The sequence below is a fragment of the Meleagris gallopavo genome, chromosome 11, assembly GCF_000146605.3.
Source record: "Meleagris gallopavo isolate NT-WF06-2002-E0010 breed Aviagen turkey brand Nicholas breeding stock chromosome 11, Turkey_5.1, whole genome shotgun sequence".
Classification (NCBI taxonomy): Eukaryota; Metazoa; Chordata; class Aves; order Galliformes; family Phasianidae; genus Meleagris; species Meleagris gallopavo.
In genome coordinates this window covers 8,230,382-8,244,735 of record NC_015021.2, presented here as the reverse complement: position 1 = coordinate 8,244,735, position 14,354 = coordinate 8,230,382, and the positions used below count along the sequence as shown (strand labels likewise).

General features: G+C 37.1%; 1 protein-coding gene and 1 long non-coding RNA gene across 3 annotated transcripts in view; both read right to left on the bottom strand.

The window, feature by feature from the left end:
- Window positions 1–3,174, bottom strand: part of MRPS22 (mitochondrial ribosomal protein S22) — a 7,027-nt gene extending 3,853 nt beyond the window's left edge. Inside the window, exons 1-2 of the mRNA XM_010716680.1 lie at window positions 3,059–3,174; window positions 255–306 (exon numbers count right to left, since the gene is read on the bottom strand). Of these exons, the coding sequence (XP_010714982.1) occupies window positions 255–306; window positions 3,059–3,174 (168 nt within the window). The remainder of the gene's footprint in view (window positions 1–254; window positions 307–3,058) is intronic.
- A 4,451-nt stretch (window positions 3,175–7,625) lies between these two features.
- The window catches only part of LOC104912579, a 51,216-nt gene continuing 44,487 nt past the window's right edge, over window positions 7,626–14,354 (bottom strand). For both annotated transcript variants that reach the window (XR_004160948.1, XR_794761.2), the window contains 2 exons: window positions 14,052–14,151; window positions 7,626–13,541 (listed from right to left, as the gene is read on the bottom strand). This is a non-coding gene — a long non-coding RNA (uncharacterized LOC104912579). The remainder of the gene's footprint in view (window positions 13,542–14,051; window positions 14,152–14,354) is intronic.

The following is a 14,354-nucleotide window of genomic DNA, read 5'->3' as shown; positions in this document are numbered from 1 at the left end:
CCCCCCCAAAAAAAAAGTTCCTAATATTTAAAACATGCATTATAGGGACATTAGTAAGATGCTGAACCTATTTTTGTTCTTGTATAACTGCTTTGCTCTGGGAAGTTGGGGCATTTTGGAATCCAACTTTATTTGGCATTTCTATTTTGGAATAAGAATAGTCAAATGCCAGGCATAACATCCGAGCAAAGCAGGAGTTCCCTCCCGGTGCACACCACTAGAATTGTACTGATGAAAGTTAGCTCTGCACATACCCCTTTGAAAACAGTCAACTGCTTATTTTCATGTCTCAAGATTATTAGCAACCTAACAGATGAAAAGAAGCACAATGTGTTTCTGGAGAAACAAACACATTTCACTCTTCTCATAACTCATGATCATTTACAAAGCAAAGAAGTTTCAGACAGACAAGTAACTTAGTGACAACAGTAGATAGCTCTTTTAGAGATTGTATCACTCCATCTAGTTTGATATTTGGTTGAAATACATCATCTTAGCATGAAATTCAGAGAAAGATTAAAATTCACTATAGAACACCCACAAAAAGAGAGTAAGAAGCACGAAAGGCCCAGTGAGCTGTCACATAATCGTAGGCCTTCAAAAACATGTAGGAGAAAGCCTGAAAGAATTAAGACAGCATACTTTCTGGAAGGGCACTCTTCAAATCTGTGTAGAAGATGCAAATGGAAGAGAAAGAATTAAGACACTGTTTGTTGTAAATAAATTGTTTCTTCTGCCCTCTGAGAGCAAAATAAGGAATAATGGGCTTAGCATTCAGCAAGAGATTCATGAGACACTAAGAAAAATTCTAAGCAATGAGGATAGTGAAGAACTGTAATAGATTGCTTCAGCACTGATGAACTTTAAGAACATATTACAGAAACATTTATCTGGAAAAGCTTGGTAGAAGTGAAGTTGTGTTCTGGAAAGGCAGAGTCTCTCCTTTTTCTCTCCCCCACTCCTCAAGCTATGTTTTCTTATAATTTATCATGATTTCTTTTTTTCTTAAAGCTGTTTATTTGTCTGCAAATTTCAACATTAACTCATGTCCGCATTAGTTAGATACACAAGTGGTTTATTCTTCAGTTAAATCTTCTCTGATGAAGCCCTGTGCTGTAGTCACCCATCTTTACAGCTGAATAGAAAGCTGTTTGGAACTATAAATATTTTCCTTCCAGACTGAGCCCAGCATGCTCATGGGAATTCTAATCTCCATAGCACATGGAATAGGAAGTTGTGACTGGAAAGCCAAGCAGACAGAAGCCTTCCACCGAGACTGGATGCTATCCTTATTTCTTATGAGTGTTACTACAATAATAATTTGCTGTGGTGCCCAGTAGTGCTGCATAAGCCTTCCTGGCTGCTTTCAGGGTTTTACTATAAATCTACAAGGAACATAAAGTCTATCAAATGCTTCAGCAAATCAGAGTGCCTAAGTATTAATGAAGATGCTCTCAGTCCAAATTCAAAAAGAAACAAACAAGTCTTTCTTACTCTGTAGGAAAGGTGCTGAAGTAGGCCTTATAAGTCAAAAGGGAAAAAGAAAAAAATATACTGTCTACAGTACTCATTCTTTTTCCCCTTATCAACATACTCTTTAATGCTGGACTTAACCACAACCTTTCTCAATCAACTCTCACACCAAAGCTCTAGAGTCCTACTGTATGACTTCTGACCCATCACATCTACAATATCTTAATTAGATACCAATTATCACCTCAAAATCCAATTCAAAAATTACTAATAGCAACAATATATGAATTAAGCAGTTGTTAATTATAGTATGAGGAATCATAAATTTTTCCCCCCAGATTTTTTTTGTAAGCAGTGAAAGCAAATACATTCACAGTCATTGTTTATTAAGATGAGAGATATAAAAGATTTGCTGTTTCTTCATAAAATTTACCAAGAATCTCAATATTAGTCTATCAGCTTTCTTAGCGCATCCTTACTAACTTATTGGCCACGCAATCTCAAGTGCTAGTCTTCGGAGTTTGTGCTGAGTGTTCGTGCAAGGCACAAGGAACTTACTGAATTAAAACTTAAAATTTGGCTTGCTTCCTTAGGCCAAAACAACAAACCCAATAAACAAGCAAAAGCTACACAGCTAGTTTACTAAGATACCAGAAAGACATTTTAAAATTCACAAAAAGAACAAGAAGCAAGAAAAAAAGTTACCACATCTGTACTTTAAGATCTTGTTACATAACCAAAACCCCATTTTGTCTATTAACACTGAGTTTCTCAGTCTAATTTACTTATTCTCAGGGCACTAAAACAGAGTAAGGGACTCCTATAATGCCCATAGTGCAGTTGGTTACTGCACGTAGGTTTCAGTAGCCTGAACTAAGGCATCTAATGCCATGAAGTTGTTCTAGGCTTACCCACCTGCCCTCTAACTAGCATCCTCAAAAGGTGTAGTTGGATTGTCCATACTTCCCTCGTCATAAAGACTGGTACCTTACTTGTATAATCTTATGTTCAGCTTCAGATTTTAGTAACAGTAAGTAGGCAATAACTGCTTGGTTACTGTCTTACTATGTACAGATCTCAGCCTTCTAAATAACAGTGCATTTATTACTGGAGCTCTGGCCTGCAGAACCTAAGCTCTGACACAGCAAGGAAGCAATCACCTCACCAGAGTAGACAGCCTTCCTACCATCACTGCTCATGGTGTTTCTCGGCTGCTTTCCCTCTCACCAGCATTTTAGGCACCCAGCTTGCTAGGTACTGCAGTAGAACAAGAGCTTGTACCTTAGGGCTTTGATAAGCAGTATATTGAAAATCCTAACTGTTTTTGTAGCCCCTAAATTACATTCACCCATGGTTATACTGAAAGTGATAATGTAGAGAAATTGAGTCTTCTCCCTTGAGTGACAGGGTATACTGATCATTGACCCATGCTGATGTTTATCTTCCTTGGTAGAAAATAAGTTTTGCCTTTTATTAACTGCTACTAAGTCAGAAAAAGAGCAGGGGGTAGGGAAAACTAAGGGTAAGAAAGTAATAGTTGTAAGGTGCAGCTTGGGAATTACACTGGCTGGTTTGTGCATTTTACCTGAGCTCATATGGTAGAAGGGGAGGCTTTGGAGACTGAATAATGGAGCTTATAAGTGCATCTTCATTTTTTTCTTTAACGGGAGATTCACATGTTGCCATTCCATATACTACCATTTTTACTCCAGCTTATGGTGACACCAAATCTTGTCACTGGCCACGGTATGATGGAGTAAACTGTCACCTTCAGCCTGATATTGGATCAATAGGTACTGACAAATCTGCTGTAATGCTATTGTGGGATGGGAAGCACAGCAATAACAGTGGGGTGGCAAAGCCTTAAGCTACAGCAAGTGAGGGTAAGCCCAAATGCAGCAGCTATGGATTTAGAAACAAAAGAAAAAATCTGCTTACTCTTAGAAGGCCTCAGGTAGGCAGGAGTCTCCAGCAAGTATTCTTGCCTCCATTGCTAACTTTTAAATGAGATCTGGGAAGGGGTGAATCCTGGCTCTACTCCTTCCAGTCACTCAGATACATTGCATGCACCTGAGCTCCCCTGGATTGGCCCTGCCTTCCACCAGGTGCTCAATCACTGCTTCAAGCAGTGGCTTAGCATTTCCGCTACACCAGCACATAGCATTCTTTCTGTTCCTGTATGAGCACTAGTGGGACGCACTTGGTGTAAACTCTGCAATGTTCCAATGTTGTCACCATTGTTTCAAACGTATTGAAGCTGATATTCAGTTCCGTACACAGTTTCCTGGTTATAAACTGCCAATTCAGATGGATGAGCTGTTTGAGATGCTCTTCACAGTGATAGCTGTGCATGGCTATCTGGAACGTGCCTTGTCTTTCATGTTGCTATCATCACTGATGAAATGCACTACTCCCTGTGTCACTGTGCCCACATCCACTGTTTGGTCTCCAGAAATGTTCAGCAAGTGTCAATGAATGCCAATGGGTGCCATTTTTTTCCACATGGAGAAAGTCAGTGACACCCTTTTGCTTCATATGCACTTCCATGTCAGACACCATTTTGTCAGACAGTTGTGTGAACACTTTTAGTTAATATTCAGGTTTTTTGGCTGTCTTCTGAATATCACCTTAAAGCTTGATATGTAATACTTGTTAAGGATACACAATTAAATCTTTGTCATGTCTACTCTAAACTATCAGGATGCACTCAACTCTAACACATGCTATTGCCTAAGAAATCATTGAGTTCTACAAGTAGAGCTGAATGGCACTGCTCTTATTCCATAAATGAATATGGGAAAACCCTGAAGCATAAGTGAGCACACAGTTAATGTTAAATACTTACAGCTTTACTAATATATGTTCAGCGTATGCACCACAGTGAGAAGGATGCATTATGTCATTTTCTCCCCAAACGTCCACACTGAGCACCAAGAAGAAAGCATTAGCAGTTCCAAGGGGAAAAGAAGCTTTCCATGTTTGCTAGAGTGATCCCATCTGGCCTAATTAAATGATCTGCATTGACTGCTGGGTAAAGTCTTATTGTGCTCTCCCAGCTGGAGGATGAAAATGTAACTGAGGCCTGCTTGAGGGAAATAACATGCAAGTGCCTCTCGGGGAGCTGAGTCGTGCTTGAAGCTTTTAAAAATGCAGGAGCAGTAAGTGAAGATAAAAATCTAGGGAAAGCGTCATCCTTAGTTTTATGAAAAACAAGTGAACTGCTTTCTGCTTAGATAGAGATATCACCTACAGGTCTAGTTCCTCCTTGGTGCACAAGGCTAGTGAAGAACACAAAAGAAGGATCTCTTGCAGGAGGAAACAGTACTAGAACAGAACATGAAGCACAGAATGCAAATAAGCTATTGTCAGTAACATAATGAGTAGCTGAAAAGTGCAAAATGAGCAAATAGTAGACTAATTATGACAGAATATGAAGGACTGCCAGCATCAAGCACTCAAATACTGTGTCAAGACTCATAAAAACCATAAAGTCATAAATTCGGAGTCTCTTCATCTTCTGTAGTCTCTTGCTGAGCCCTTAGAATCATTTTGCGCTTTTTCTGTTGCCTATAGTAACAATGCTTTTAGCATTATGAGTATTAATGTGGTTTTTTGTTTGTTTGTTTTTACATATAATCACATGGTGCCAGAAGGGAGTGCTCACAGTGAGTTATTTAGCCTCAGGTAGTGGTGCACAGTACATCCCTGCTATCCTGAAGGTGTTGAGTGTTATGAAGTGCGTAGACTTTTTTTCTTTATGCAGATAGGGATGCTTATGGTTTTGTTGTTTAATACTGAATATGACCTAATATTGTGAATGGATTGATGTATTTAGATCATGCATCTTGTAAAGTGACATATCCACCTGTTTAGGTGGTAACAACATTCAAACAAGTCCCAGTCAGTGAATCAAGGCATGAAAGCATTTGAGTTCCTTTATATTAATAACTTTTCCTTATGCTACATTTGACATGTTTTGGAAAATATCAAGTATACTCCGATCTTTTTTAGAGATGCACTACATCTGCTCATAAGCTGCTTTGAAAGGCTGACTTTCCCTCTATTTGTACGCTAAATACAGTTAAATGTTCTGCTAGATGGACTTGGGCTGAAATGATACTGATTTTTGGAGTACTATACCAGGAAGAATGAAGGAAATGAAAGTGATTCTAGCGAATCAGTTCATCTTAAAGGAACAATAAAGATGGAAGCATAGAGCACTAATCACTCAATTCCATCTATTAATGTCATAGCACACTGTACAAATAATGCACAAATCACATAGCACATTGCCAAAGATCTTTCCGTCTATACTGCATTCTCAACATTTTTATTGCTTAACAATCTGTATCTTCATTACAGTGTAACTCAAAAATGGATTTATATCAAATATAATCATAGACCTGACTCAATCTATAATTGATGTGCAATCTAAGGTCTTCTGTATGAATTCCAGATGAACAGCATTATTTTACACTTGATAGCATTTTTATCTTTTGCTAATATCACACTGAAACATAAGCTTCTTTAAGAGGTCAGCTGTAAGTTTTATCAGCTGTCAAAACTCAAAGATAAAACCTCCGTGTATATGCAGATTCTACACATCTGATGACAGTTCTTTTTAGCTATATTCTCAAGAAACTAAGTACACCTCTAAATCTAATCACACATCTAGATTGCAGTGTAATCTAGATGCCATGTATATGCAACTGTGGCCATCTGGTTATGATCTGTTAGAATAAATCTGTGCATGAACTTCAAATAAAAAACACAGGATGAAAAATTTGCATAAGTGTATGATGCTTTACCTCATAACTGTAATCTGCACGCATACAGATTAACAGGAAGCACATTTGTATCTTTTCAAGACCTTTTCTATTTGATATTCCAGTTAATCCTAGGTCCTTTTTAGTCTTTGTCTGTTTTAATGAGTAAACTACTCCATTTTCAAAACAGCTCTTTTCCTAGTGAAGATGTAAGTTCTCAAAAGTGTAAGGAATGTGCCATCAGGGCAATAAAAAGACATGAATATGATTAATGAATACCTCTATGAACTGAGAATGAGGGTATCTGAGCAGAGCTCTCAGTTGTTCTGCATTGCTGCAGAACACATCGAAAAATCACACTCTTTCTCTGTATCACTCCCTTTATAAACCTTATCTTCTATATCAACATGCATTTGCAAAGTTTCTGCTAGGATTTGTATGAAAACCACTGGGGACTATAGGAACCACACAATCTTACTGAAAAACTCAGACACAGAAGAAATACAAAGCTACCGATTTCACTGTAGTTGTGTTTTTGGCAACATGGTCCACAAAGTTAAGGGAAGCCAACAGAAACATTAGATTTTGGTTCAGATTGGTTTAACCGGAGTAGAACTAGACCAACCTGTTTGTTGTTCTAATACACAGTTGTGACCAGAGCTGAGAGTTTTCTTTTAGTCTACGCTGGAGTAAATCTTACTGTACGTCTGTTAGATCACACCAGATCCAGGCTTATTTAATACTCTGAACTGCCATGAGAGCTGCAAGATTTAAAATTACTGTTATCCATACTATATGGATATACACCATTAAACCACTCCTTAGCTAAGGATAGCAGAATATGAAGTTTTTATTAGGGAATTGTTTCTTACGTATTTATTACAGTTTAGGCAAGACTAAAATCCTTGTATTCAAAATGGCATTGCTGTCAAAACTATATTAGTGATTTTGGCCTACATCTCAGATTTTGTGGTTATAGAGAATGGTACTGATTTAAAGCTAAGAAACAGCCTTCTTCTCTTTCAAATCCTGTAGTTCTGATCTGTAAAAGCAATTGATCCAAAGGTTCTTTTAGTTATCTTAATGGAATGTAGGAATAATGTTCTAGTGGAAGATTTCTGACTCAGATCTGTTCTATCCTTGCCTATGGGTTGCATGATATAACCAAACTATTAATATCTAGAATGTACTATCATATTCTTGTTTTTTCTTCTCTGCCCTTGCCCAGCTGTTGAGTAAGATGCAATCTCAATCAACCATTGCTGGGAAAATATTTGAGCTTTACTATGTGATCAGTTTAGTTATGGTTTTCCCTTTTTATTGTACACTAGTAGATTTTAGAATCTCCAAGTACTGAACATCTACAGTGGATATAGGAAGCCCAAAGTAACTCATTTATTTAGTATAAACCATCCATGAACAGAATATGTTTGTATACAATTAATGAAATGAGGAGTCTGCTTCCAGTTCAACTACATGAAGCATTAAAACATTTTAGCATTATTCATCACTAGTTTTCCAAGGACTGAAAATACTTTATTTACAGATATTTAAAGAGATATTTACAGTAACTTCACACAGAAGCACAGCTGCAAGGCAGCATCTGATTACATATATACACAGCTAGGAAGTAGATCCAGCAGTTTGCAGCACTATTATTACATTAAAATGAAAATAACTATTTTTGCAGTTCAAGATAGTACACAACACCAGTTATTATTAAAAGGGCCCTGGATGGATGCTCTGCAGCATTCCAAAGGGGTGGCCTAATTTGCAGGCACCCTAAAGCACAGCTGAATTAGCAGTCCAGAACTCTACATCACCATCTGTTCAGCATTCTGAACAGCCAAGCTTATCTTCTTCCAGACCCAAAATACATTTTTTATGGCACAAACGTATTTTTCTATGAGCAATTAAGGCAGCTCCAGGAGATGGATTATTATAAGATCTACTTCAGACACTGAAATGTTAATTGGATATTTTGGACTAGCCAGAAAAAAAAAAAAGGTCAATTTTCCAAAGTTTAACTGATTTAGGAGGCCTGGTAAAAACAGCCCAACCCACTCACCCCCAGTAAAACAAATCTAATCCTTCTCCGCTAGTTCCGCAAGTATGCACTTTATCACAGCTATGTATGAGTATGCATGCAGATTATCAAATTATTGGTGTACAGTAGTGCATGGAGCAGAAAGTCACTTAGCATGCATCGTGGAGAATTTTCCATACACATTGTCTGCTATGTTTTAGGAACAGAGGATGTCTGGGGAAAGAAGTGAATAATATGAATTGTGGTAAAAGCACATTAAGAGTAGAATTTCTCTTTCCAGATTAACCAGTGAGTGTAATTTCAGTCCTACAAGCATTCAGTCCTACTACCACTAAAAAAACATCACTTTGAAGTAAGATTTTACACCACATCTGCTGTATTACAGCTCAGTATATACACAGCAAGTTTCTTAGTATTTTAAAAGAATATAAGATATTGCTTGGGTTGGATTATAAACACTGTATTCCTATGAATATGATGCCACAGTTTCTACTGTGTATAATATGGTAATTAATGAACATATATACTGTAGTGGTGGGATGACTCAGGACCAGCACAACAAGTTTTGCACTCTAGTAGTTCAACTTGTGCTAGACATTGCCATACTGCTTGTGTTACCCCAAATCTGAGACCAATATCTGTTTAACTCCAATGAGATTTTTTAGTACGTGTTTTGTTGGCTAGCTATATAAAGCTAAGAACTCATTTTTGTTTATTCTTCTTAGGTAGATCAGAATACCGCTCATTTACTACAGAACTTTCTTACTAAGATGATAAAGACACGATGGCACAGATTTCTCTAAAGTAACTAATATGCACTTGATTTTATGTACCTAATTTTTTGTAATGTTTGGTCTATTTCTGCCATCTACTCTTTCAGATCATGAACTAAAGTCTCCCATACTTGAGGTACATAATTTTGTCCATCAAAAACAAGTTTTGTCTCCAGATAGCAATATATTTTTTGTACTTCTTGAGCACTGGAGAATTTTATTTTACTTTGATCAGTGTATATATGTGGTTTTATGGATATATTACTCTTTCAGACTAATTTAAAATAATCTGCATTAATACTTCTTCTAAGTTAAGTTTGATATTAGAGTTTCTATTTAAGTTTTCCTTCATATTTGCAAGTCAAACTTAGATGTACTCTGAAACCATTCAAATATTAATCAAATACAGATCATGGTAGAGCAACAAATTGTCAGGAAGACAAACTGTATAACAACTCAGACTTAATAATCGTGTTCATCTCAGCAAGGCTCACTCATAAAGCAAGCAATGCACATAAACTCCTTCTATGTTGTACACTAACAGCTGAGAGCATGGGGGGGAAACAAATGTCTGGATATAGTACCAGGTCAAACAAAAAGATTCTACCCTCTATAAGCACAAACACAGTTTCTTTTCCCTTGAGATCTATTCCATCTCCAGTACAAAATCCCAGCTGTCTACTTTCTTACAATTTTATTCTAAGTAATTTGCCATGATAAAGCTATTTAGCCCCTAGGCAATTTTCCACATTTCTGTACTGTCAGTCAAAAGAACAAACTTTGCCCAAATTGGCTCCAAAGCCCAGATGGAGAATTAAAATTGTTTTTTGTTGTTGTTGTTGTTTTTCTGACATAGAGCTTGTGACACCCTGTTATACCAAGAGCAGGTAGCTCATTCAAGTCCACTCTAGAAGTGGTCTCTCTGTTAACTGTGCTTGTTCTCAGCTCTCATCTGTCACAGCTGTGACTTCGCTAGTCTGGTCTCATCAGCTGGTATGACAATGCTCCATTTTCTCTAGCTGTCTTACCTGGGACTTCAGTCTCCCTCTCTGCAGTCAGACAAACTTCAAAATCACAGAAATGGGAAAAAGCACATGGCATCAGCATTCTGTCATTAATTATTTGGTAAACGTCAACAGCAGGTAACCTACAGCAATGTCCATTTTCTGCACTTTCGTTCTGCATCGTTGGGCTGTCCCAAAAGGACCCTTGGAAACCTTCCTATGACATGGCCCACCTCACTTCCCAGGGGTCAGGGTTGAGCAGCCTCTGCCGCCCGCTGGTGAGAACCTCCTGGTTCCAAGACTTTTCACTTCACAATATGCAGCTGCAACAACAACTCTTAAAAGCAGTGGCTCTGGAATAACCTCCTAGCTAATTTGGTAGAAAACTGATAAGGTTTCCAGTGGAAACCTGTTAGCAATGTGAACAAGATCCATCAAAACTGGTATGCATCAAAGGAATAGATATATTTCTTTTTAAAAAAATCTGTATTTTGCAGTAACCTCATACTTCCTTGGAAGATGAACAAGTGTGTTTTTCATCCTTCACCTTCCTTCCCCCACAGGGCCTAACCTTTCCATAAAAACAATTCCAGACTTTATAATACCTTGCCGCAAATAATGCACCACCTCTTGTAAGCTTTGACATTAAACACAGCTTATGGTTTTGGGAACTGAGTCTGTGTCCCCATAACATTTTTGACTTTGTTTTCTGTATAATATACATAAACCTGTCCCTCTCCTCCTCCTCCTTAATGGAATTTTGACTGGGGATGAGCCCAGTCAGAGCTTGGAGGCAATTGCAGAAGCCATCTTCTGATTGGTGCTACTCCAATAGGACTATGTGACATTGTATAATTGCCATTTTTTATATCATGTTTAAAATCCAGCTTGGAGCAATTGGGTGATAATTGGCTCCCCTTCTATGAACACTTTAAAAAAAAACAAAAAAACTTCGGAAGTCAAACTTAATGTCTCCCCCCAAGTTATATCCACTTCACTACTTTGAATATATTATGGCTTCATTTTCATTTTTAAATCACTCTTTGTCAGCTCTTGGCTATCAGCCCTCACTTCAAGTATTCAAAGATACGAATCAGTTTCTTTCATCATTTACACAGTGCTTCTTCTAGAAGCCATTACCATTATAGTAAGGAAATCTACTTTAAAAGAGTTTTTTTTTTTAATTTTAGCTAAAGAACTTCGTTATGACTTCGAACAAGTTTAAGATCATTAAAGTAGAAAGAGCAAGGAAAGCGATGCAAGAAGAACGAACAGTATATAGCTTACCATTTGGAATAAAAAGGAGCCATAAGATTAGATTGTGAAGTACAACATTCATTGTCTTATGGCATTGCAGCCACAGAAATATCATACCCTCTCAAAAATACATTTTTGGATTATACCACAAAGTATTTCAATACCTCAAGAGCTTTGTAGCTATGCTGAAACCCTTCTGTAAGATGTAACTAACATCAAACCTGTCTAGTCAGGAAAGACTGTTCAACATGCTTTTTCTTGTCTTGTTTCTGTCTTCTCTGCTACAGAGGTTCTATTGGCCAAAAGAAAATTTGGTGCACTAATACTATCTCATTTAAAAGAAAAAAAGAATAGCTACAACAACAAATACATTTAGCTGCATCGCTTATACTGAAGGGAAAGAAAAGCTATCCTCTAATATTACATTTCTCATACTACAATGTCTCATTTGAGAGATGGAAAAGTGGCTGCCCTTTGTACTCTCCTTATTTTGAGTGCTACAAGATAATCAGTGCTATCAATATATTGATGTAATTTCATCAACAGCAAAGCAGAATTCAGCAGACCCTCGAGCAAAAGAGCAAGCTACTAAGCTCTATAGACTTTTCTAAACCTTACTTTTATCATCTTAATACAGATGTGTACTTGTAAAATAAGTTGTCCTTAGGATTAAACAATTTGAAGTCTGATTTTATACACTTTAACCATTCAAAACACAAAATAAAAAATTACCAAAAGGTCTCATTTCAGAATGTATTGAGAGGCAGGCCAACAACACTTGAAACACAGACTGGGGGCACTTGCAAAAGAAGCTCTCAAGTATTTTTCCCCTCATACCAAGATAAAGTTTACAGTGTGAATACCAACAAGCTCAGTTATATAATCTAAATGTCACCTTATCAAAACCCATGAGCAAATTCATATGCAATTTCCAAAATCCTATGTTTTGAATGATTAAGCCTCTGCTGCTAAAAATTCAACCAGAGCAGCTGGAGGAAAGGGACGGGAGAGGGAGGAAGAGTAGAGAAAAGCTCCCCATTTGTATCTTCCTCTCAAAGCACAACCAGGTCAAGGTTTTTAATGCAACTGATAGATCCTTTTTTAAAATCAGTTAATTAACAATATATTTGTTCTCTCAGGCTTCCACAACCCCTATGGTAACTCCCTTCACTAAAAATTTTGAGCCAGAGAGGGAATACCTTTCAATTCTACAAAAGTGTTTGATTTCAAATTCTTCCTTTCTGCACCAGGTTAAAAAAAGCAATGCTTTGCAGTTTCCTGGGAAGGAGTAGGTCCCTAGAACATCCTATTTCTGAAGACATTCTCTAAATCTTTGCTCTAAAATTCTGCTAGACACTGTTCCAATAAACACACTCATTACCAATATCAAGTTGGGCAGATAATCTGGGATTCACGGTTTGCTGAATTTCAGACATCCAAATAGCTGCAGGCTTCTTCAAGTGCAGATTAGCCTGCCAAGTCTTAATATACTAAGATGTAACTTTTTAGAAACAAACAAAATCAATACAAAACAAAACCAACCCAAACGCATTTCCACAAATGCCTTTGTTCATTTCTACCCATTTAAATCAATGGATTTAAGGGAAACCGAGGAGCAATTCCACTGAGCTAAGGTTTGACTCTTGGTGAGAGGTGTTTTCAGAATGGCAACTTTTCATTTCACTTCTGCATTTTAATTTTTCTATGTGCATAGATGTTGCACTGTGAACAGGAGCTATTACGCATGCAAAATTGAAGGAATCCTATGAAACACAAATCTGAGGTTTGGCATTTTCACTCAGCTGCCAGATGCATACTGCAGAATTGTTCTGGGACCTTTAAAAATGATTCTGCATATCTCCTGAGAAAACTGATAACATTGCACAGTATCTAGGGGAATAAAAACTTTCTAAATGGAAAAACAGATCAAAGATCAAAGAAATGGTAAAGGCAATGGAGAACAAAAGAATGATTAAAAATCACAATAGCAGATTGAGAGCTGCCTGAGAAACTGTGAGAGAAAAAAATAGACGCATTGATCTTCGATACATCAAATAAGTACAAAAATGATGTTGCTAATCGAGAATTATACTAATTGACTAACAAAAATTATACTAAGTGACTGATATTAGTAAAGAAACATTCACATCTGAAATGCTCCACAAAATCTCCATTTGTTCATACTAGAAGTCACGTCTTGTCCACAAATGCCCTACGTATCCTGAAAGGCACATAAGATTTGTGAATTATATTTCTGAACTCTATTCAAGAGTTCAGCAAAGCTGAGATGATAGACAGTTGGATTTAAAATGCTCAAGTATAGTACTGATACAAGAATTTTTTGCCTCTGTTTAATCATCAGCAGTTTCGAGCACAGAATTATTTCACTGTAATATTTTAATTAGTTTACTTCTAAGGCTTTCTGACAGATGCAATTTTAGAGAGAGACGTGAAGGACAGTACAGTACCTGGCAAATAGACACTGTACCTAATGATCATGGAATCTAACATGCAGGAGTTTGCCATAAGACAAGTTCCTGGATCACACAGCAAAATTCAGAAGCAGTGAAAATAGACATGGTGTTATTTTTTAATGTCTCTATGTTTAAAAACTTCCTTCAATGTCTAAAAATTAACAGCTATTTATTCACAATTCAGATATGTAACTTCTAAAAAGTTATTATGTGACCTTAACGCCTCAGCACAGAATTGTAGTTCTGTGCCTACTCACCATGAAATACCTCCACTGCTGCTTCTAGTCAGCTTGAGGCCTCTTTGTTTAGAGACTGAATCCAGCATGCTGGCTCTGTTTTACTTATGCAGAACAGGTTCTGAAAGGCAAACAGAAACATGAACATGGGTTATGTTGGAAGCAAAAAAGAAACAAAAGAGGTTTCAGTCCACAGGCAAATCAAATGCACACTTGGATTTCCTTTTTGCAAAAATACAAGCTAAAAATAAAAACTGAAGTTATTCCCAGTATTTATTTCTTTTTAATGAAAATTTGAGCTAGATAATTTGATAGATACCTGTA